The sequence below is a fragment of the Sorex araneus genome, chromosome 6 (assembly GCF_027595985.1).
Source record: "Sorex araneus isolate mSorAra2 chromosome 6, mSorAra2.pri, whole genome shotgun sequence".
In the NCBI taxonomy this organism is placed as follows: domain Eukaryota; kingdom Metazoa; phylum Chordata; class Mammalia; order Eulipotyphla; family Soricidae; genus Sorex; species Sorex araneus.
Genome location: NC_073307.1, coordinates 145,446,858 through 145,468,036, shown reverse-complemented (window position 1 = coordinate 145,468,036; position 21,179 = coordinate 145,446,858). Strand labels below are relative to the sequence as shown.

At 56.8% G+C, this 21,179-nt stretch overlaps 1 protein-coding gene across 1 annotated transcript in view; it reads right to left on the bottom strand.

Annotated features, from left to right (window-relative positions):
- Positions 1-21,179, bottom strand: part of EXT2 (exostosin glycosyltransferase 2) — a 125,935-nt gene that overhangs the window by 27,813 nt on the left and 76,943 nt on the right. The window contains exons 9-10 of the mRNA XM_055143688.1: positions 14,073-14,262; positions 5,745-5,911 (exon numbers count right to left, since the gene is read on the bottom strand). Coding sequence (XP_054999663.1) covers positions 5,745-5,911; positions 14,073-14,262 — 357 coding nt within the window. The remainder of the gene's footprint in view (positions 1-5,744; positions 5,912-14,072; positions 14,263-21,179) is intronic.

Below are 21,179 nucleotides of genomic sequence, written 5' to 3'. Positions count from 1 at the left end.
AAGGTTTGCTCAACTTTCCCCGAGTCTGGGAGGTAAATGTTCTTTGACCCATGCTGCCATTTTCCCCCCCCACATCCCTTCCTATTTTTTCTTTACATTCTGCTTTCTCTTCTGCAACTCTGGTGCTGGGCTAAGGCTCAGTTATGGGGCTACAAGCCCTGAAGGCTGGGGCTTTTATTTTTCTTTCTCTAGTTTCTCTCTGTGGCCCAGATGGGATCATTCCTTAACTGGCTTATTCTCGAGCTCACATTATTCCCCGACTCTCTCCACTGTTCCAGTAGCTTGCCCGATAAATGCCTACTTTCCATCTCGGCCACTGTAATTTTCAGTTCTGAAAATCTCCGCTTGGTTTTTCTTGACCTCTTCTGGTTTCCTTGGGGTTTTTGTTGTCTCTTGTTTTTGCGGTGACTTATTTTGTTTTCCACGTCTTTGAACGGTGCTCATAATTACTTAAGGATTTTTTTTGGGGGGGATGATGGCTGGTTTAAAATCCTTGTCAAGTAATTCCAACCTCTGTCATCTTGAAGCTGGCAGCTGTTGATTATCCTTTCTCAAGGAGGCTGCAATTTTCCCTGTTCCTGGGGATCGTGGACCTTCTTCCCCTCGAGACGCTGCCCCCGCTGACGTGCTCTATTTTAGCACGCAGTTGAGGTTCAGGATGCATGTCCCGGCCCACTCTCGGCGGGCTGTGGGCTGGAATATCGATTTAGGTTTCAAAGTCTTTCTGGCGCTATTCTGGTCTGGTCTGCCGGACTCGTGTGCTCCTGGCGGTGGGGGGGGGGGAGGGTGAGCCCAGGAACCTCGGCATTATCCTACACCAGCGCTGATTTCCAACAGGAAGGCTTGGGCTCAAGCTGATTCCCACGCCAGTGACTCTGAAAGGGGAGAGTGAGGACGCCCACGACTTTAGACAAGGCGGGGGTCATTATTAAAAACCTGTTTCCAGAGCCTCGCTCAGGGATGTGGTATTATTTCCTCGCCGTCTGTGCTGGGTGAAGAGTAAATGCCACCCCGTACACCCCAGGGTACCCCCTTCACCACGACTCTCCCACCAAGACCCCTCTTTGCTGACACTTACGAAATACAGGGAGAGCCCGTGGATTTGGCCACGGTTTCCCCAGCTGGTTGGGGCCGGGCAGGCGGCTGACCCAGCACCTGCCTGGAGGCACTGGGAGGCACCAAGGGGTCCCACCCACAGTCGTGGTAAAGTGGGTTTTCCTTATTTTTCACCCCAGACACTTGTTAATCTTCCTTTGCGGGGCCGGGGATCGAACCCAGGGCCTCCCGCACACGGGTCAGTGGTCTACCTGCTGAGCCACACAGCCCGCTCCAGGGGAGCATTCCTGGTTTAAGGGGTCTCCTTTCCTCCGTGCCTGTAAATCTCGACCCCCTCTCAAGCAGGGAGGCTGAGGCACGCAGGAGGCGGAAAGAGCACCCATGGGGGTGGTGGGCATCACGGGGGGTAGGGGGGTCCTGATTCTGCCAGACCGAAGGCCTGGCCAGTTGTCCTTCCGGGCACGGAGGCGGGGAAGTAGTGGGTACTGGAATGGACTAGAAACCTAGAAACACAAGTGGACAACTTGGTCCCTGGGTCGCAGGACGCTCAGGGGACGAAGTGAGAGGAGGAACGAGAGACGGGGACGACGGTGCTGGGGGCAGGCCCGCGGCCGTCACACGCACCCAGCACGAGGGACTTAAGCGTGGCCGCTCAGTGGGCGCAGAGTGGCTAGCGGCTGCTGAGAAGCCCCCGAGTGGGCGGCCCACGGCCACCGTGAGGCTCCTGGCCACCTGAACTGGGCTTGGCCACACCGGGGCTGAGACCTCCCACGCTGCACCCTATGCCCGACGGCGGCTTCCTGCTCGGGGATTCTCACGTGCACAGGAGGAATGCCGAGAGTTCAGAGCTACGGCTGCGGGCATCCAGCATCCCCAGCACTGAGGAACACGCCAAAGACAGGACGAGGTTGGGGTTGTTAGAAGAGGCACACCTTCCTCGTCAACTCACCCCCAAGCCCTGGCAAGGCAGGCTTCCCTCCCTCCCTCCCTCCCTCCCTCCCTTGCTTCATTCCCCCCTTTCCTCCCTCCCCTCCATCCCTCCCTCTCCTCCTCCTTCCCTTTCCTCCTCCCTCCCTTCTTTCTTCCTTCCTTCCTCTCTCCTCCCTCCCTTCCTCCCTCCCTTCCTTCCTTCCTTCCTTCCTTCCTTCCTTCCTTCCTTCCTTCCTTCCTTCCTTCCTTCCTTCCTCCCTTCCTTTCTCCCTTCCTTCCTTCCTTCTTTCCTTCCTTCCTTCCTCTCTCTTCATCCCTCCCTTCATCCCTCCCTTCTTCCTCCCTCCCTTCCTTCCTCCCTCCCTCCCTCTCTTCCTTCCTTCCTTCCTTCCTTCCTTCCTTCCTTCCTTCCTTCCTTCCTTCCTTCCTTCCTTCCTCCCTCCTTCCCTCCCTCCCTCTCTTCCTTCCTTCCTTCCTTCCTTCCTTCCTTCCTTCCTTCCTTCCTTCCTTCCTCCTTCCTTCCTTCCTTCCTCCCTCTCTCCCTTCCTCCCTCCCTTCTTCCTTCCTCCCTTCTTTCCTTCCTTCCTCCCTCCCTTCTTCCTCCCTCCCTCCCTCCCTCCCTCCCTCCCTTCCTTCCTTCCTTCCTTTCTCCCTTCCTTCCTCTCTTCCTTCCTCCCTCCCTCCCTCTCTTCCTTCCTTCCTTCCTTCCTTCCTTCCTTCCTTCCTTCCTTCCTTCCTTCCTTCCTTCCTTCCTTCCTCCCTCTCTTCCTTCCTTCCTTCCTTCCTTCCTTCCTTCCTTCCTTCCTTCCTTCCTTCCTTCCTTCCTTCCTTCCTTCCTTCCTTTCTTCCTTCCTTCCTCCCTCCCTCTCTTCCTTCCTTCCTCCCTCCCTCCCTCCCTCCCTCCCTCCCTCCCTCCCTCCCTCCCTCCCTTCCTTCCTTCCTTCCTTCCTTCCTTCCTCCCTCCCTCCCTTCCTTCCTTCCTTCCTCCCTCACCTCCTTCCCCGACTCTAAAATTCCACACACAAGGACCCAATCTGGTTTGCATCTGGTTCTGCTCACCCGGCCTAACACCTCTGAGACTTATCCATGTCGTTAACATGAGTCAGCAGCTATCTGTATTGCTAAACTAGTGTTTTTCGAGGCCTAGATGGGCCACGGTTTGTTCTTCCACTCGCTGATGGTTCCTAGTTCTCAGATCTTGATAATGGAGCATAAAAACTCTAAGTCTGAGGCTTTTCTGTAGACACATGTTTCTATTTATTTCTGGAAGCGGGGTCGTATAAAAAAGGGTTCCCTCTTGCTTCATGAGGACCTGCCACACAGTTTGCACGCTGGCTGCCTCCCTCGGCAGTCGACAGTCGTGTCTAATTGCTCCACGTTCCCCACCAACAAGTGCCACCGTCTGCCTCGTCCATCCACGCTGTGCTCACCACTATCTGGTGGGGTTTATTACAGAATTGCCCCAAGTCTACGATGCCGAGGGGGTTCTCTCCAGTAGTCTGCATTTCTGTCTGTTTCTGGTCAAGCAGCTGTTTGAAACTTCTTTTCTGGTTGTTTTGTTTTGTTTTTTTTAAATCTGTTTTCTTACGGAATTGTGGCCGTTCTCTGCATATTTGGGTCACTTGTCCTGCATCATGTAGGCTCTGAAAATATTTTCTCAGTCTCTAACCTTTACGTATGCTTAGAAGTGTCTTTTGAAGTCTTACTGACATTGGTGAAAGTCCAGTGGATCCGCTTTGGCTTCTTTTTTGTTTGTGTCGTGGACCCACACTGGCAAGTACTCGGCACTTACTCCTGGCTCTGCCCTCAGGGATCACTCCTGATGGTGTTCCAGGGACTAGATGGGAGTGCGGGGGATCAAACCTGAGTCAGCTGCTTATAAGGCAAACACCCGCCCCGCTACATGACTGCTCTGGCAACATTTTCGCTTCTTTTTAAAGTCATGCTCTTCGGTCCTCGATTTAAGACTCACTGTTTGGCGTAGCTCGGGTAAACTGGGAGATGTTCCTTTGTTTCCTTTAACTGGCTCTGTAAGTCTAGTGCTGGCATTTACGACTAGGGCTGACTGGGAATTACATTTTTATATAGTGGGCAGTAAAGGTCGTGACTTGTCCCCAAATCCCTGACCTTTGACACATTCCCCAAGTGTTCCAGTCCCACCCACAGAAGAGATAGTCTGTATCCCACCGAACTGACTCTGCTGGAAACAAACGGACCAAACACGCGTGGCCCATGTGCATACGTGTGCGCTGACACCAATGCCAAGCGAGTCTTGGTGACTGTAGTTTTAGAATAACGTCACCTATTTCCTGCAACTTTAGAGAAGAAAGGGAAGAACTTAGAAAACTAGTCTTTCTAGGTCCACTGTATCTCCCTTTCAATTTTAGAACTAGCTTCTCCATTTCATCCAAAAAAAAAGAAAAGAAAATTCTGGGGTTTTGACTAGGATTGTTTTGAATGTATAGAACAATTTGGGGAGAAATTATTGTCTCTCCATTTACAAAGGTGTTCTGCAATTTCCCTCAGCGCTGTTTTATAGCTTCCTCTGAACTTAACCTGGTACATTTTTTTTTACTTATTATTAAAGATTTCAAGTATGTCTTTTCTTGATGCTACCGTAAGAGTATACATATAATTCTGGACAACTTTTTTGAAATAGAGTTGACATGTGATAAACAGAACGTGTTCCAAAGTGTCGGTTTGGGTCATGCCTTGACATCTGTGTGTGCCAGTAAAACCAAGGTCCCAGTTAAGACACTGAACCCAATCGTCCCCCTCACCCTCTACCCCAGGCCCTTGGCTGTGACACTCTGGTGGGTGCTCAGGCCCGGGGCCGCGATGACCGCCGCCACCACCCGCAGCCCTCGAGGACACCCTCCCTGACAGGGCTCATCCCTCCCGTCTGCTTTTCACCAGGCCCGGCTCTGGCACTTTCCCCGGGGGAGACCTTTCCTGGTCTCCACACTTAACCCCTGACTCCGGCCTCATCCATCAGCCGCAGCGAATGGGCAGGCGACAGGGAATGCGGCTCCCTCAAGACAGGGGGCCCCGCCCCTGCGCCCCAGACGCGGCCCAGCACGGCTGGCCGGCCCGGCCGCAGCTCTGCTTTCTGTCTGTCAGTGTCGCCGGCTTCTTCACGGCCTGATGTTTTTATGGTCGCGGGGGCCTTGCCGCGGCAGCCCGGGGAGCACTCACTCTCCTGAGGAGACAGCGATTAAGTGCTTGTTAAACGCCAGCGAGAGACGCGCTGTGTCCGGGGGGGACTCTCCTTGGGCGTTCTCAGCCGGACAGACGGGACGGGCACCGCTGCCCTCCTGGAGCGGGGGCTACCCCCACCTCGACCCTCGGGTTTTAGAGCGTGGCTTCATCACCCCCACCCTGACTCTCCTCCAACCCATATTTGGGGCACCCCTGACAGTTCCCAACTCTGGTGTCAGAGAATGACACAGAACACGGCTCGTGGCCACACCTGGAAGTGCTCAAGGTTCGCTCCTGCCGGGGCTCAGGGGACCCCAGGGGGTGCTGGGGCTCGAACCCAGGTCAGCCGCCTGCAAGGCCAGTACTTTACCCGCTGCGCTCTCTCTCTCTCTCTCTCTCTCTCTCTCTCTCTCTGTCTCTCTCTCTCTCTCTTTCTCTCTCTCTCCTCTCTCTCTCTCTCTCTCTCCGGTCTAACAGAACACGTTTCTTCCGGAAAAGAGCAGCCCGGACAAGGCCCTTAGGAACCCGGGAGGTCAAGCCCCAGCGCCGAGCCCCCTCACCTCATAGCCGAACTGCAGCTCATCCGAGGTCAACATGATGATGTCGTCATCGATGGCCAGCACGGCCTCCGTCTCGATCTCATCGTAAGGGAAGAAGCGGTTACTCAGCTTGTTCTCGGCCGTCCTCACAACTTTCAGTGGAACCCGGATTTTGGGCCAGAGAGATTCTAAACATTAAAAAAAAAAAAAGATATATATATATATTATAAACAAAACCCAACAACATGGAATTTATTACTCCTCTAACTTTCCTGAGTAGGTAACGTGGTGAAAGCATCGTCTCACAAATGAGATGAAAGAATCAACTTACATCCCCGGCTCTCATTAAATCCACATGGACAACTGTGCAACGGGAACTTCTGACAGAGGCATTTTTATCATGTTTTATATTCTCCATGCTTTTTTTTTTTTTTTTTTTGTAAAATCCTCAGTCCTTACTGCGCTGCTCAATCTCAGTCTCAGCCCGCCTTAACCAGAGCACACACCACGACCCGGAGGCCTTGATGCAACAGGACCCAAAGATCACTGAGTCCGGACCCCTCCCCACTCCTGGGCCACACTCAGAACTGCACGGCCTGCACTGAATTCCTTCTGCGTCAGGGTTCGCCCCAGCTCAGACCCGGCCTGCCACTCTGCTTGGACATGCAGTGCCCGAGTCGAGTCGTGAGTTGTAGACGGCCACACCCTGGACTCCACCACCAGTGCTCCCATCCCTCCCGTCCCAACCATCCCATGGACCGCCCATCCCCGCCGTGGCCCCCTTCCCCCAGTTCATGGGATCTGGTCTCTTGTGGCCACTTTACAGAGCAGATCTCCAATGTGTAGGTCAGATTAGGTGGGAGTTTTGGGTGCACGGGAGAAACCCCCAACTCAAGACTGGCCTTTACATTTTCTTCCTGTGATACTTTGAAATGACTGATGCCATTCCATCCTGGGTCTCCTGATTTGTTTGTTTGTTTGTTTTTGCTTTTTGGGTCACACCCGGCGATGCTCAGGGGTTACTCCTGGCTCTGCACTCAGGAATCACCCCTGGCGGCGCTCAGGGGATCATATGGGATGCTGGGAATCGAACCCGGGTCGGCCACATGCAAGGCAAACGCCCTACCCGTGGTGTTATCGCTCCAGCCCCGGGTCTCCTGATTTTTAAGAACTGTCCCATTTCACACGGCATGACTTGCGTTCTGCTTTGCGTGGATGTCCAAACGTCTTGGGAGTCTCCATGCGGCATCTGCCACAAGTGTCCCTCACATCACTGTGGGCGGATCTAGTGTTTGTGGGCACCCCCCCCACACACACACCCCTTCTGAGTTCAGAGACGGCCTCTCGCTTCGTCATCCCAATACCTGGAGAGCCCCTCGTGCCCGAGAGAGGGATGCCTGGAATTAAGGACGGGGCCCGCCCAGTCTGAATCAGCCCGGAGCCTGAAGGCTGACCCAGTGCCCGATGAAACCTCTCCGGGGAAGAGATCCTGTGAGCCTCCGATCTTTTAAATCAGTAATAACCGATGCTGATAACAGCATCACTGACGGCACCAAATCACATCCTCCGTGAATTATCTGGGGGTGGGATCAAAGGCTGGACACGAACCAGGAGGCTAGAGGGGGATGCGGACAAGTGGCTTCCTCATAGGGTAAAAACCCAGAGAGAGAGAGAGAGAGAGAGAGAGAGAGAGAGAGAGAGAGAGAGAGAGAGAGAGACGGGGGTGGGGGAGTGTGGGAAAGGTGGGCGGGGGGAGGGGGTGGTCTTTACCCAGCGACTGGCGCACGTCAGACAGTCTGGAGGTGAAATGCCATTCGATCCTCCTCTGGGGCAGAAATTATTTACAAAGTGGTATTTACAAGGCTCCGGGAGGTTAAGTAACTTGACCAGGGTTAAAGAGCCAATAAACGATAAGGCTGGTTATGTGAATCTAAATCCGCCTGAGCATCAAAGGCCGAACAGGACTTGGAGCGCAGACAGCCCACGCGTCCTTCCAGGTACGGGGCCAAACGAGGATGCACCATCCTTCATCCTTCTTCTCGTGGGCGCCCGGCTCCTCCTTCCGAGTAAACAAAAGCTCCTGCCCATAAATCTCTCGTCCACATGGGTCCCAGCCACAGATTCACGGCCGTCCCGCAAAAGGAAGGCTGACACTTCTCCAACGTCCTGGGAGCAGGACTCCCGGGTGCTCTGACAAACCGGGCAGGCCGCACCCCCAGCCCCCCCCCCCCCCGCAGGGAGGTTTTATTTTGTGTGGGACACGCACACACACACACATCTGCTGCATTAAAAATTAAAACGGAGAGGGGGGCCTCCGGCTGGAACTCAGTGGCAGCGCAGAGACCTCGGCTCCCGGCCCCACAGAAGAGCAAGAACGGCAGGGGCGGGAGGGTGAGTGCCGGGCTGTGACCCCCGTTCAAATCTCGGGCACCACATATGGTCCCTGGAGCACCACCAGGCATCAGACCCAAGCACAGAGCTAGGGAGAACCCCTAGCCACCATCGGCTGTAGCCCAACACCCTCTAGCCCGCAAAAAAAAAAAAAAAGGAGGGGGGGCGGAAGGTTTAACTCAGCCTTTAAAAAGAAAAAAGAGCCACAAGATAGCAACTACAACGACAAACAAGCAAACAAAACCCCAGTCACCTTTCCTCCCTCCCCCCCAGCCCCCTGTCATTGGGAACAACAATAAATGGAAACTAAACACATCTCAGAATACACACAGACAGATAAGGCCAGGAAAGTGCCTTGTGGAGAAGGCGGGAGTGAGCTGCAGGCAGGCTCCTGGGGGTGACGGTGGGGTGCGGAGGGGTGATATTTCCACCTCACAGGCTCTCTGCGGCAGCTCTGCTCCTCCCCCCCAGCCCCCGCCACGCCCTGGGCAGCCCTGGGTCCCCCTGAGACGCTCTGCACCTTACTGTGTGTTCGCCTGCGGGGGTCACCCTTTGAAGAAAGGACCCTCCACTAGGAGAGGTGGGACGGGAGCTCAGGGCGCTGCCCGGATCCAGGAACGGTGCCAGCAGCCAAGTGATAGCCTCTGGGGCACCAACTCACCCCAGGCACCTGGGCGTCTGTCCTCCCTCAACCGGGGTCCTTCCTCTGCCCCATGGCACAGCCATAAGCCTTGCCAGTAGAGGGTGCTGGAGGGATGCTTTGGAGAAGGGGGCTTTTTAAAATTTTTAATTTAATTTAATTTTTTTATTTTTTGGGTTTTTTTGGGTCACACCTGGCAATGCACAGGGGTTACTCCTGGCTCTGCACTCAAGAATTAACTCCTGGTGGTGCTCAGGGGACCATATGGGATGCTGGGGATCGAACCTAGATCGGCTGCGTGCAAGGCAAACGCCCTCCCTGCTGTGCTATCATCGCTCCAGCCCCTGGAGAAGGGGTTTTTTTTCCAGTTGGGGGAGGCAGAAGGTGGGGAGGGGGGTGCACACACAGCAGTTCTCAGATCTTACTCCTGCTCTGCACTGCACTCAGGGATCACTCCTGGCGGTGCTTGGGGGGGTACCCTATGGGGTGCTGGGGATCAAACCCGGGCCAGCCGTGTGCAAAGCAAGCACTCTGCCCGCTGTACCATCGCCCTGGCCCCGGCGCTCGCTGGGGGACTTTCGGCCTCACTCCCTCAGCACCTGGCCTGCAAGCAGGCAGGCTGGGCCACCCACCCACAGCGTGCTCTGCAGGTGATCAGCCCCCTGGCACCCCAGGCAGCTGTCCCGCCAGTAGCTCACCGGAGGCTCTCCCCACACAGGGGTCCATGTGGGCACCACGGAACCCCGACCAGCTCCCCAGCAGATTTGCTGACTCCCCTGGGTGCCTCTCCCGTCGGCTCTGTGGGCTGGCTTCATGCCGCCAGCCTGGGCCTGTCCCCCGCCCGGAAAGGCTACCACATAGTAGGCAGCCCCCCGGGCCAAGCTGGGCAAGGACCACTCCCCAATCTACTTCTGGGGTCGTCCTTAAGGGTTCTGCAAGCCCTCCTCACTGACGCCCGCTCCTCGACCCTCCCTGCCGCGTCTCCCAGTCCCTGCCCAGATCGGATGTGTGAGGCAGCTGAGGAGTCAGGGGGACTGTCCCCCCGGGCGCATCAGGCGAGGCCATGGCCAATGGCCGGGTGGATGCGACAGCGGTATTTACTGATTTGGACTCAGAGTGGCCAAGAATGTTCTCCTGGTACAAACGGATTGAAGATGAGGCGAAACCTTGGAGGAGCAACACTGGGGCATTTCCACTCCAAAAACACTCCCCGGCACCGCATGGTCACAGGAGAGACCCGAAAGTGCTGAGCTGGGAGTAGCCCCCCAAGTATCACTAGGAGCGGCCTCAAAACCGGAAAAGAAAAAAAAAAAAAAGGCAAAGCAAGAATGCCCTGACTCAGGTCGGCCTGGACCGAGATACATCATCAAGCGAGAAATCCAACAAGTCACCCCTGAGTCTTAGGACTGCCATTCAGCCCTGGGGAACAGCTTCAAGTCCCGGATACACCTCTTACTAGCCATGTTAATTTTTGTTGTTTTATTTGGGGGAGGGGCGCAGACCCATCGGGGCTCAGGGCTCACTCCTGCCTCTGTGCTCAGGGGTCACTCCTGATGGTGCTCAGAGGAACGGAAGTGGTGCTCGGGGAGCAAATCGGGGGTCAGCTGTGTGCAAGGAAAGTACCTTCCCCACTGCTCATGAAGAACTAGGACCCACCCCCATCCCCCAAACACACACACACACACACACACACACTGAGTCCGGGGCTGGCTGGGGGGGCTCTCTAGAGCAATTAGAGCAATGCCAAGTTTGTAATGAAAATAACACAGAAGGCCAACACACGCCTACGTGAAACGTCCAGTGTGATGGCTCCCAACTGAGGCCAGAGGCCAAGGAGGGTCAGCGCTGCGTCCACCAAGTCTGAGAGCTGAAGAACAGGGGGCAGGGGCGGGGGCGGGGGGAGAGGCGGAGGGAACGCAGGGGGACGTGGCTGGCCTCCCTTCTCTGGCGGAGCACAAAACCAACGTGACGAAAGCTCGCTGGAAATTTCTATTGCCTGGTTGGAGTATTTGCTTAAATTTCAAACCAAGCAATTTAGACTTCAATGGAACCGAGAGGGGGGGAAAAATGGAATTTGGTGGGGTTGGAGAGTAAAAAAAATAAATAAATAAATAAAGGGGGAGCAGGAGTGGGGTGGTTCCCGCCTCCACTAATTCTCACAGCAGCCGACACGTTCACCGCGGTATTTATTTTAGTAAATGCGGAGAGAGTGAAAAACGTCCCTTTGCCCTCTAAGGTTTCAAAGCCCTGGATTTGGTATTTCCAAAATATATGTGTTACTAATGTCATACGTGAACAACAGTGACAACAGAAGAACAAAATCCGATGGTTATACTGGCAGGAGGCCCAGAGCGCGACGGCCCCGCTTGCCGCTGGAATGGACACCCCTCGTGGGATGAAATATGGTTCACACGCTCCCCAAACAAGCCCAGTGGCAGAGCCTGGCCCGGAAGCGTCGTCAGAGAAGAGCTGATTGGGTCTCTACGAGGGGTGGTCAGAAACGGGGTGTGCACTGCCGAGGGCTCCCGTTCCTTCCCGGAGCCTAGAAATCTCAAAAATAAAGTGGAGCCGGAGGCGGGAGCACGAGTCCAGCGGGCAGGGAGTTTGCCCTGCACAAGACTGACTCGGGTCCAATCCCCAGCATCCCATATGGTCCCCTGAGCACCACCAGGAGTAATTCCTGAGTGCAGAGCCAGGAGTAAGATCTAAGTACCACTGTGGGTGGCCCCCAAACCTAATAAATTAATAAACAGAATTTTAAAGTGAGTAAAACAAAGTCCTGGTCCTTCAATTAAACACTACTTTTCAGGTGGGTCTACTAAAATCCCCAACACCTGGCTCCCAGCCTAGCTCAGGGGTACTGCCTGGGCCGTTCAGGGAAGAGGAGGACTGCCCCCTTCTGCAGCCTGCCCGGACACGGGCCAGAAAGGAGAGACTCAAAAGCACTGGAGGGAATTCAGCTCACTTAGCCCAGAGAGGCTCGCTAAGCCCGGCTTCCCAGGAGACCCTGCGCCACCAGCCTTTAGCACCGGCAACGCTGCCCAACTCTCCCATCGGGAGTAGGCAGAGTGGGCAAGAGAGGGCAGGAGCAGGCAGAAGGGGTCAGGAGGGGGCGGGGAGGGCAGAAGGGGGCAGGAGGGGGCAGGAGGAGGCAGGAGGGGGCAGGAGCGGGTAGGAGGGGGTAGGAGAGGGCAGGAGCGGGTAGGAGAGGGCAGGAGGGGGTAGGAGGGAGTAGGGGAGAGCAGGAGAGGGAAGGAGGGGGCAGGAGTGGGCAGGAGCAGGCAGGAGGGGGCAGGAGTGGGCAGGGGGGTAGGGGAGAGCAGGAGGGGGCAGGAGTGGGCAGGAGAAAGCAGGGGAGGGCAGGAGTGGGCAGGAGCAGGCAGGAGGGGGCAGGAGAGAGCAGGAGTAGGTAGGAGGGGGCAGGAGGGGGCAGGAGTGGGCGGGGGGGTAGGGGATAGCAGGAAGGGGCAGGAGGGGGCAGGAGTGGGCAGGAGAAGGCAGGGGAGGGCAGGAGTGGGCAGGAGCAGGCAGGAGGGGACAGGAGAGAGCAGGAGTGGGCAGGAGGGGACAGGAGGGGGCAGGAGTGGGCAGGAGAAGGCAGGGGAGGGCAGGAGGGGGCAGGAGGGGGCAGGAGGAGGCAGGGGAGGGCAGGAGGGGGCAGGAAGGGGCAGGAGGGGGCAGGAGGGGGCAGGAAGGGGCAGGACGGGGCAGGAGGGGATAAGGGAGGGCAGGGGGGGCAGGGGAGGGCAGGAGCGGGCCAGAGAGGTTCTTCTACGGTGTGAGTGCGTGCAGGGGAACGTGGCGAGACTCGAGTGGGCGTAACAGAGCAGGGTCCCCGTGGCACACACAGCCTACCTCTGGGCACACCCTGCTGCCCTTGTCCCGGAAGAGAGGGACGAACCCCCCAGTTCCCTTCTGGGGTGCAGCAGCCCTGCGGCCAGGTTCCCTCCCCACTCTCTCCCTCTCCTCTGTCCCAGGAGCAGCCAGCACCTGGGCTTTCCTGTCTGCCCCTTTCTCTCTCCTGGCGAGAGTTCAGGCAGAGCGGGAGGGGACGGACTGGGCCCAGGAGAGAGGCCGTCTATCACCCGCCCCAAGAGGCGAGCCTCAGGGCCAAAGGCAGGGCCTTCACTATAAATAGCTGCCTGGCTGACCGGCCGGGCAGCGGCTCCATAAATCTACAAAGGAAGTGCACGATCCCTTCAGAGAACAGATATCCCACTAAGTTAAAGATCTTTTTAACGACGCGGCTGAAGGATTTTCTCGAGGCCCTTTTCCGACTTGTCGACCGGTCTAGAAATAACGGTCTCCCTCCGGCCCGCACTATGCCGCTAAGCAAGGGGCGCCCCATCCTGCCTTCAGTAGAACCAATTAAGAGGGAAGAGCCATTGGGGGGGGGAGGAAAGAAAAAGAAAAAAAAAAAAGCACAGATACTACTGTCAGGCAATAAACCAGGCCTTATCGGTGATAGTGGTGCACATTACAAACTTCAAACTCATTCCTCGCTCTAATCCATCAGAAACTTCCTGCCTTTAATAGCCTATAAAGGGCCGGGCCTTTGAAGTGCCCGGATTAAGATCCGTAATCGAAGCACCGAATGAGAAACTCAATGCAGGTGGAACGGGCTTCTCGGACCCTGAATCAAAAACAAATCCCCACGGCTCACACGGTCCTCGGCCCTGCGCCCCTCGGCGGACCAACGGGGTGGCCGAGGTCTGGAGGGAAGACGGCTGACGGAGGGAGGGAGGAGCGGCTGACGGGGAGCCAGCCGGGGGGCACGGCGCCGGGGCCGGGAGGCCACGCGGAGCCCAGCGCCGGGCAGCCAGACTCGAGACCGTCCTCTGTGAAGAGGCACAGGGCTGGGGGGGAGATGAGATAAGGACGGGCCAAACGGATGCCTCCGAGAGGGTGCGCCCCTGTAAACAGCCGCGCGCGGGGCGCCCAGCTCCTCTTTCCCAAGGCCGCCGGCCTTTGATCCTGCAGAGTTCTAAGCCCCCTCGTCCCTGGTGGCTTACAGTGCAGGCCAGGGGCTTGGCAGTTAAATGGGCCACCCGAGAACAGGGGTGGGATGATTGCAGGGAGACGGGGCGTGTGTGTGTGTGGGGGGGGGGGGGGGGGGTGTCCGTCTGCCTCCAAAAATGCATTAAGCGCCGACCAAACAGGACGATCCCTTGGACGTGTCTGGGGCCACCGGGCTCGTCTGCTCGCCAAGGATGCGGGTCACGGAGCCAGCCCGGAGGACGCCGGCGGAACCCGGTGCCCACACTCGGCCAGGACTGTCCCGAGGCCCCCACCCCCTCTAACCCCGCCTGCATCTTTACCTTCGGGGGGGCTTTTATTCTGGTTGTTCCACACGACCAGCAGCTTGGAGAGGCTGGGCACCTTGGACACCTCGGTGATGACCCGGAAGAGACTCTCCACGCGGTCGTAGGTGAGGACGATGGCGGTGAAGCCCTGGGACTGCGGTGGGATGAGGGGGAGCGAGAGGGGGTTGCTCACGCTGGCCCATTTCTGCAAGAGAACAGACGGACGGACGGACGTGGTCAGGGAGGAACTGCCCAGGGGTGGGGGTGGGGGGGCTACCTGCTGTCCCCAATAAGCCTGTCCGGTGCATCGGGTGGGGTCCGTGGGGAGGCGGGGAATGACCCAGCCGCTCTGACCTGACCGGCTGGGCCTTTCTCCCTCCTGGCCGTGGGGCGCCGACTCCCCCCCCCCCAAGCCTGGGGAAAGCATCTGTGAGCCAAAGCCCGAGAGAAGCCCGGGCAGCCCGACCCCTCGTTGTCCCCTGGGGTGAGAGTGGACGGAGATGGAGATGACGCCTGAGAACAGACAACGGCCAGCGAGCAGAAGCGACGTGTCACTCGGGTCTGATTTGGGTTGGGGCCTCCGGAGCCACAGTCGGGGAACTCTCGAGGCAGCTCACGGCCCCTGAGCCAACCGGGCCGGGTGCACCATGCTCGGACCCGAGAATGGGGTGCTGCCTGGGGCCAGCAGTGCGGGGGGGGGGGGCCGGGGGGAGCCCCAGGCCTGGTCTCATAAGCGCTCAGCCCTGCCCTGGGCCCCCGGGCCCCCAACTGGCTTCTGGAAAGACTGGGAGGGGGCGAGAGAAGGGGACGTGGCTGAGTGCAGGAGAGACACGAGGACGGCAGCCACGATGGAGCACAGGTTCCCACCGCCGAACCCTGGGCAGGCTCGGGAGCCCAGCGTGGAGGGGACCTCGGGAGCGGGCGGAGGGACCTGGGCGGGAGCAGGGCTGAGCTGGGGCTGGAGGGACAGGACAGTGTCACCGGTAGCTGACCCCGATTTGGCCACGGGCACCCCGAGCCTTACCAGGAGTAATCCCTGAGCACAGAGCCAGGAGTAAGCTTTGACAATCGCTGGGTGTGACCCAACCCCGCCTCTACACACACACACACACACACACACACACACACATACACACACACACACAAAAATGTGTAAGGAGCAGACAGTGACCGACTCACCAACCATCCCTACCCCGACCCATTCTCTGTGGCCAGGACGTTCCTCCTGCTTCATCCAGGGAAGGAAGGAAGGAAGATGCTTTCTCTGACAGGGAAGGCTGGGGCGTGGGAACCAGGCTGGGGAGAGAGTTGGTGCGAACTCTAATCTCTGGGTGAGCCCCGCCGCCTCTGTTTTGGAGGTGTCCAGGTACCCCCCACCCCCACCCCCACCCCTGTGATCTTCCTGGGAAGCTCCTCGCTCGCCAGGCACCCCAGGCCCGCCCGCCCGCCCCACATGGGAACTTCTGATCAGGCTCCCTGAGCTTCCCTCTTAACGACGAACAGATCCTAGACTCCCTCTCACACGTGCGCGCGCTGCAGGAACGTCTTCCGCATGGGCAGAAGCCACACATGCACACTCAGAACCACAAAGACGCGGAGGGAATGGGCACGGGGAAGCAGCAGGAGGAAGTGAGAACAACATCCCTAACCAACCGTAACCTCGGAGAAAGCAGACACCCCACCCGGGAAACGAGGGCGGCTGCCTCCACTTAACAAGTTCCATCACGGGCAGGAAAGAACTCTTGGATATTAACAACTGTGCTACTTAGAGAAAAATAAAATAATAAATGAAACAAAAAACCAGCAACAGTTGAAAAACAAAGACGACAACGTATTCCGGCTTGTTGGGGGACCAAAACAAAACAAAAAAAAAAGATGAGATAAAAATGGGGGCCAATGCTGGAGCGATAGCACAGCGGCTAGGGCGTTTGCCTTGCATGCAGCTGACCCGGGTTGGATTCCCAGCATCCCATATGGTCCCCTGAGGCACTGCCAGGAGTAATTCCTGAGTGCAGAGCCAGGAGTAACCCCTGTGCATTGCCGGGTGTGACCCCCAAAAAGAAAAACGGGTGCCTCGAAGGTAAGAAACTTTCCGAGATCCAACAGCCACGGAAAAGGAGCGTCCTGAAAGCAACGCCACAGAATATGGACGAAACTGGCCACCGAGAGACTGGGGAGGTTCTAGGCACAGAGGGTGGGGCAGCCCCAAGTCACCACATGGGAAGGGCTCCAAACGGGACAGGGACACGCAAGGATTTTAAAGACAGAAATAACAAGCGATGGAAACCCCCAGGCCCTGGCAGAGTGCGTTTGCTCTGGGTACCGACTGACGATGCTCCTAGCCTAACCATCCTCAGAAACAAAGTTCAGCAGGGGGCCGGGAGGACTGGTCCACAGTTGGAACCTTGCCACATGGGGAGGGCAGTTAGGGGAGAGAAGGGACCACTAGGATAGATGGAAATAATCACTTCCGGACAGGAACTGAATGCTGGAAGGGGGTAAAGGGATACACATGATAATCTTTCAGTACCTGTATTGCAAACCACAATGCCCAAGAGGAAAGTGTGTGTGTGTGTGTGTGTGTGTGTGTGTGTGTGTGTGTGAGAGAGAGAGAGAGAGAGAGACCGAGACAGAGACAGACAGAGACAGAGACAGAGAGAGAGGGAGGGGAGGGAGGGAGAGAGAGAGCGGGAGGGAGGGAGAGAGCGGGAGGGAGGGAGGAGTGTCTGCCATGAAGGCTGGCTGGGGGGGGCAGAAGGTGGGGGGGGCAGAGAGGGAACTGGGGACACTGGTGGCGGGAAATGTACACTGGTGAAGGGGCAGTCACTGGAACACTGTATGACTGAAACCCAATCATGACCTACTTTGCAACTATGTATTTCAGTGATTTAATTTAAAAAAAAAAAAAACCCCAAGTTTAGGAAGGAAGGAAGGAAATCTAGAGTCTTTGCTAGCACTGAGGCGTGAGGTCATTTTGAAAGCAATGGTGTGAACAAGAGTTGTGTGTTGTGCCCATGCGGGAAAGACCAGCTCACGCGTGCTCACACTCACATCTGCTTTTCGATAGCCGTGTCACGAATCCGAGTGTCCTCCGGGCACCGGGCCCAGTCCAGGTCACTCTGATTTTACTTTATGTGCCGCCAAAGCGGGCAACCCTGCTCTTAGCATTTTTAAACCCTGTAGCAATAAACTGTAGCACTGTCGTCCTGTTGTTCATCGATTTGCTCGAGCAGGCACCAGTCATGTCTCCATGGTGAGACTTGTTACTGTTTTACTGCTTTTGGCATATGGAATACGCCACGGCTCTGCCGTGTGGGCCGGATACTCTCGGTAGCTTGCCGGGCTCTCTGAGAAGGACAGAAGAATCGAACCCGGGTCAGCTGCTTGCAAGGCAAACGCCCTACCTGCTGTGCTATCGCTCCAGTCCTTTTAAACCCTATGCCATACAATCTGCTCGTTTGAAAAATCCAGCGACTTTCGGGAATATGAAAACTGCATCACAACCCATTTCCCACGAGATGGGCCGTTGGGCCTACTGTCACGGCCTAGAACCCAGAAGCCCCCGAGACGTTCACGTTCACATTCACACTCACGTGGACTGTGAAACGGACAAAGTTTGGGACCTAACACCTGTGCTACCAGAGGTGGCTAACTAGGAAATGTCACATAGGCTCCTCCTGACGTGCCCCCGGAGTCTTCCTCACACTGGGATTCCCAGGTGGGTCTCCCCTCCTGCCCACCTCAACCCCGTGCCCATCCCTGATGGACACCCACCACCGCCGCTGCGGCAGAGAGGACAGCAGCTGCCGGCCAGATGGCACAGTGGGGGCCAGGAAATGTACACGGACACATGGAACACACATGGGTGGGAACTCAGCCCGGGATGCTGCAGGGAACCAGGATATGAAGGCCAGCGTGTCCACAGCAGACAGAATTAGATCCCGCGACCGAGAGGCACGCCAGGACGGGCCCTCACTCCCACGCCCCCGGCGTCCACGGCCGAGTGTGGCCCCGAAGTCTCAAAAGGCGCCCCAAGTCGGTGCCGCTCTGACTCCTTGGGACACCTTCGCTGTGAGTTTCCTGTCCCTGATCCTGGCCTGAGCACCTTCCTTCCCAAGGATGCCGGTGACGGCAGGGAGCCGTGGACATGGTTCGGCCACCACGGAGCCCCCCGGCTGTCCCGGTCTCTGCAGGCACCATGCCAACCGCCTCGCCCAGAGCTGCTCCCAACACAGACTCTCGGAGGCCTGGGGCTCACCTCTTGGCGGAAGGTAAAGTCTCAAAGGGCAGGTATGTAAGATCATTTAAAGCGTGATCCTGAAAGGGAAGGCTGACTGAGAACCACACCCCTAGCTGGAGGCATTCTTACTTCATACAGGATAGAACGGTAGGGTTAGAAATGGCAATTGGGGAGCCAGAGAGAGAGAGAGAGCGAGAGAGAGAGAGGGGAGGGAGGGAGGGAGAGAGAGAGTGAGCAGGTGAGGTGCTTGCCTGACACACAAAGAAAGCCCTAGGTTTGATCCCCGGCACCCTAGTGGTCTAAGCACTGGCAGGTGTGATTCCTCAGTGCAGAGCCAGGAGTAACTCCCGAACTCTGTCAGGTGTGGCCCAAAACCAAAATAAATAAATAAATAAATAAATAAATAGATAGCAATCGATATGGGTGGCGGGGGTGGGGGGAGAGTACCAAAGAATATAGGGGTTAAGGCAGTTGTCTAGCACATGACTGACCCTGGTTCAATCCCCAAGCACTACCAGGAGTGACCCCTGAGCACAAAGTCAGGAGGAAGTTCCGAGAAAGAGCAGGTGTGTTCCAATACAGAAAGAAAGAAAGAAAGAAAGAAAGAAAGAAAGAAAGAAAGAAAGAAAGAAAGAAAGAAAGAAAGAAAGAAAGAAAGAAAGAAAGAAAGAAAGAAAGAAAGAGAGGAGGGAGGGAGGGAGGGAGGAAAGAAGGAAGGAAGGAAGGTAGGAAGGAAGGAAGGAAGGAAGGAAGGAAGGAAGGAAGGAAGGAAGGAAGGAAGGAAGGAAGGAAGGAAGGAAGGGAGGGAGGGAGGGAGGGAGGGAGGGAGGGAGGAAGGAAGGAAGGAAGGAAGGAAGGAAGGAAAGAAGGGAGGGAGGGAGGAAGGAAGGAAGGAAGGAAGGAAGGAAGGAAGGAAGGAAGGAAGGAAGGAAGGGAGGGAGGGAGGGAGGGAGGGAGGGAGGGAGGGAGGGAGGGAGGGAGGGAGGAAAGGAGGAAGGGGAGGGGAGGGGAGGGGAAGGGGAGGGGAAGGAGGCAAAGAAAGAAAGTGAGTTGAAGTTTCTTTAACCTGGAAGGGGAGGTGGGCAAGAGCCTCTGAACAGTGAATGGTATGGAACATACCTGCACTGCTTCTCCTTCCAGTTTGGGGAAAGCAGTGCCATACACTGCACTGTGGGGCATAGTGGAATTCACTGCTTTTTAGGTCTTCTGTAAGATACACACACACACACACACACACAAGTTCCTTTCCCTGGGCTGTCAAATCTGACCCCAGACACAAGACCCCATCCAAATAACACTATTCCAGAGAACGCCTGTTATAAAAACACCCCCACCTACCTAACCCTGACACTACGGAGTGTATATGATAACAATTTTTAAAAACATCATGTCTTTCCAAAAAGGCGAAGTATACAGCTCACACAGAAGGAAAAATGATTAGAACGACAAGACGAGGTCTGTTCCGGGAGAAGGGGAATGCCAACACACTGAAACTGCCGTCACGACATCAAAGGGAGAGGGAAAATTCCCCGAGAGACGCCAGGCTCCGTTTCAGAAAACAGAACCCGTGGAATCTGGACTGAGTCCCCCTCTGAAGGGCGTTACAGCCCGGACTCCAAGACACTGACTGCCAGGGGGCAGGAAGCAGCGAGTCTGGCAAGAGCACCGATCTGGCCCGACCTCCGCTGCCAGCTCCCTGCGGGAAGTGGATGGCCACGGAAGGGGGCGGGAGATCACGAACCACCCCCCCCACCCAGCTCACTTGCATTCCAAATAGGGCCTGAGGGGCCGGAGCCCGAGCACAGCGGATAAGGCACTGGCCTTGCACGTGGCCCATCTGGGTTCGATTCCCGGCCTCCCAAAGGGTTCCCGGAGCCCTGCCGGGAGTGACCCCGGAGTGCAGAGCCAAGAGCAAGCCCTGAGCATCACCAGGCGTGGCCCCAAAACCCAAACCCAAAACTATAGGGCCGGAACATGAGAGACGCAGAAAAGGCCTGGGGGGGAGGGAGAGGGAGGGGGGAAGAACCAGTTTGGAGGAGCAAGGCCAGGACTGGAATCCGGCCACCAACTTCCTCGCACACCCCCAGGCGGGGGCGGCCTCATGCGCGTGACCCGGCACACGTGGCCTCGCAGACACGGGCTGGCGGAGAGGCCAGCCGTTGCCTTCCGCCCAGGGTGACCAGGGCAAAGCACTTAACCTCTCCCGCACCTCGGCTTCCGCACCCGGGGGACTGTGCCCCCAACACCGTGCTCCCAGGTCGTGGGATTTGCACGTAATGATGACTGAGCCGCGAGCATTTCTGAATTGTGACTTCCTGCCCACCTTGGGGGATAATGAGAGGCAATGGGGAGCAGGTGTCGGGCGCCCGACTCTCAGGAGCACCCGCTGCACCCCTGCGGCCCGGCGGTCCACGGCGAGCCCACGGGCCCGGGGGAGGCCTGCATGTCTCAGAAGTCGGGTGCAAGAAGCTCGGGCCACCAGAAGGTGTCTTTCGGCTGCAAGAGTTTTCCAGAGACATACCCACCTCCTCCTAAGCCTGCTTACACACACACACACACACACACACACACACACACACACACACACACACACATACACACACACACACGCCTGCTTTCAAGGCCACTCAGGGCAATGTTCTCCAGCCTTCGCACCCCTTGTGCAGTAGCCCGTGGACTGGCATTCCGGCCGAAGGGATAGACCGGCGGCTTTCTTCAAAGACCTTTCTGGGTTTTTTTTTCCATTTCAGTCACTGTGATTTGCAATATTCATAACGGCTGGGTTTCACACACGAAACATGTCAACACCAACCAGCATCCGCCTCCCTCCACTTCTGTCCCAAACGTCTGTTCCCTGCCTCACCGCCACCCCCGACACACAC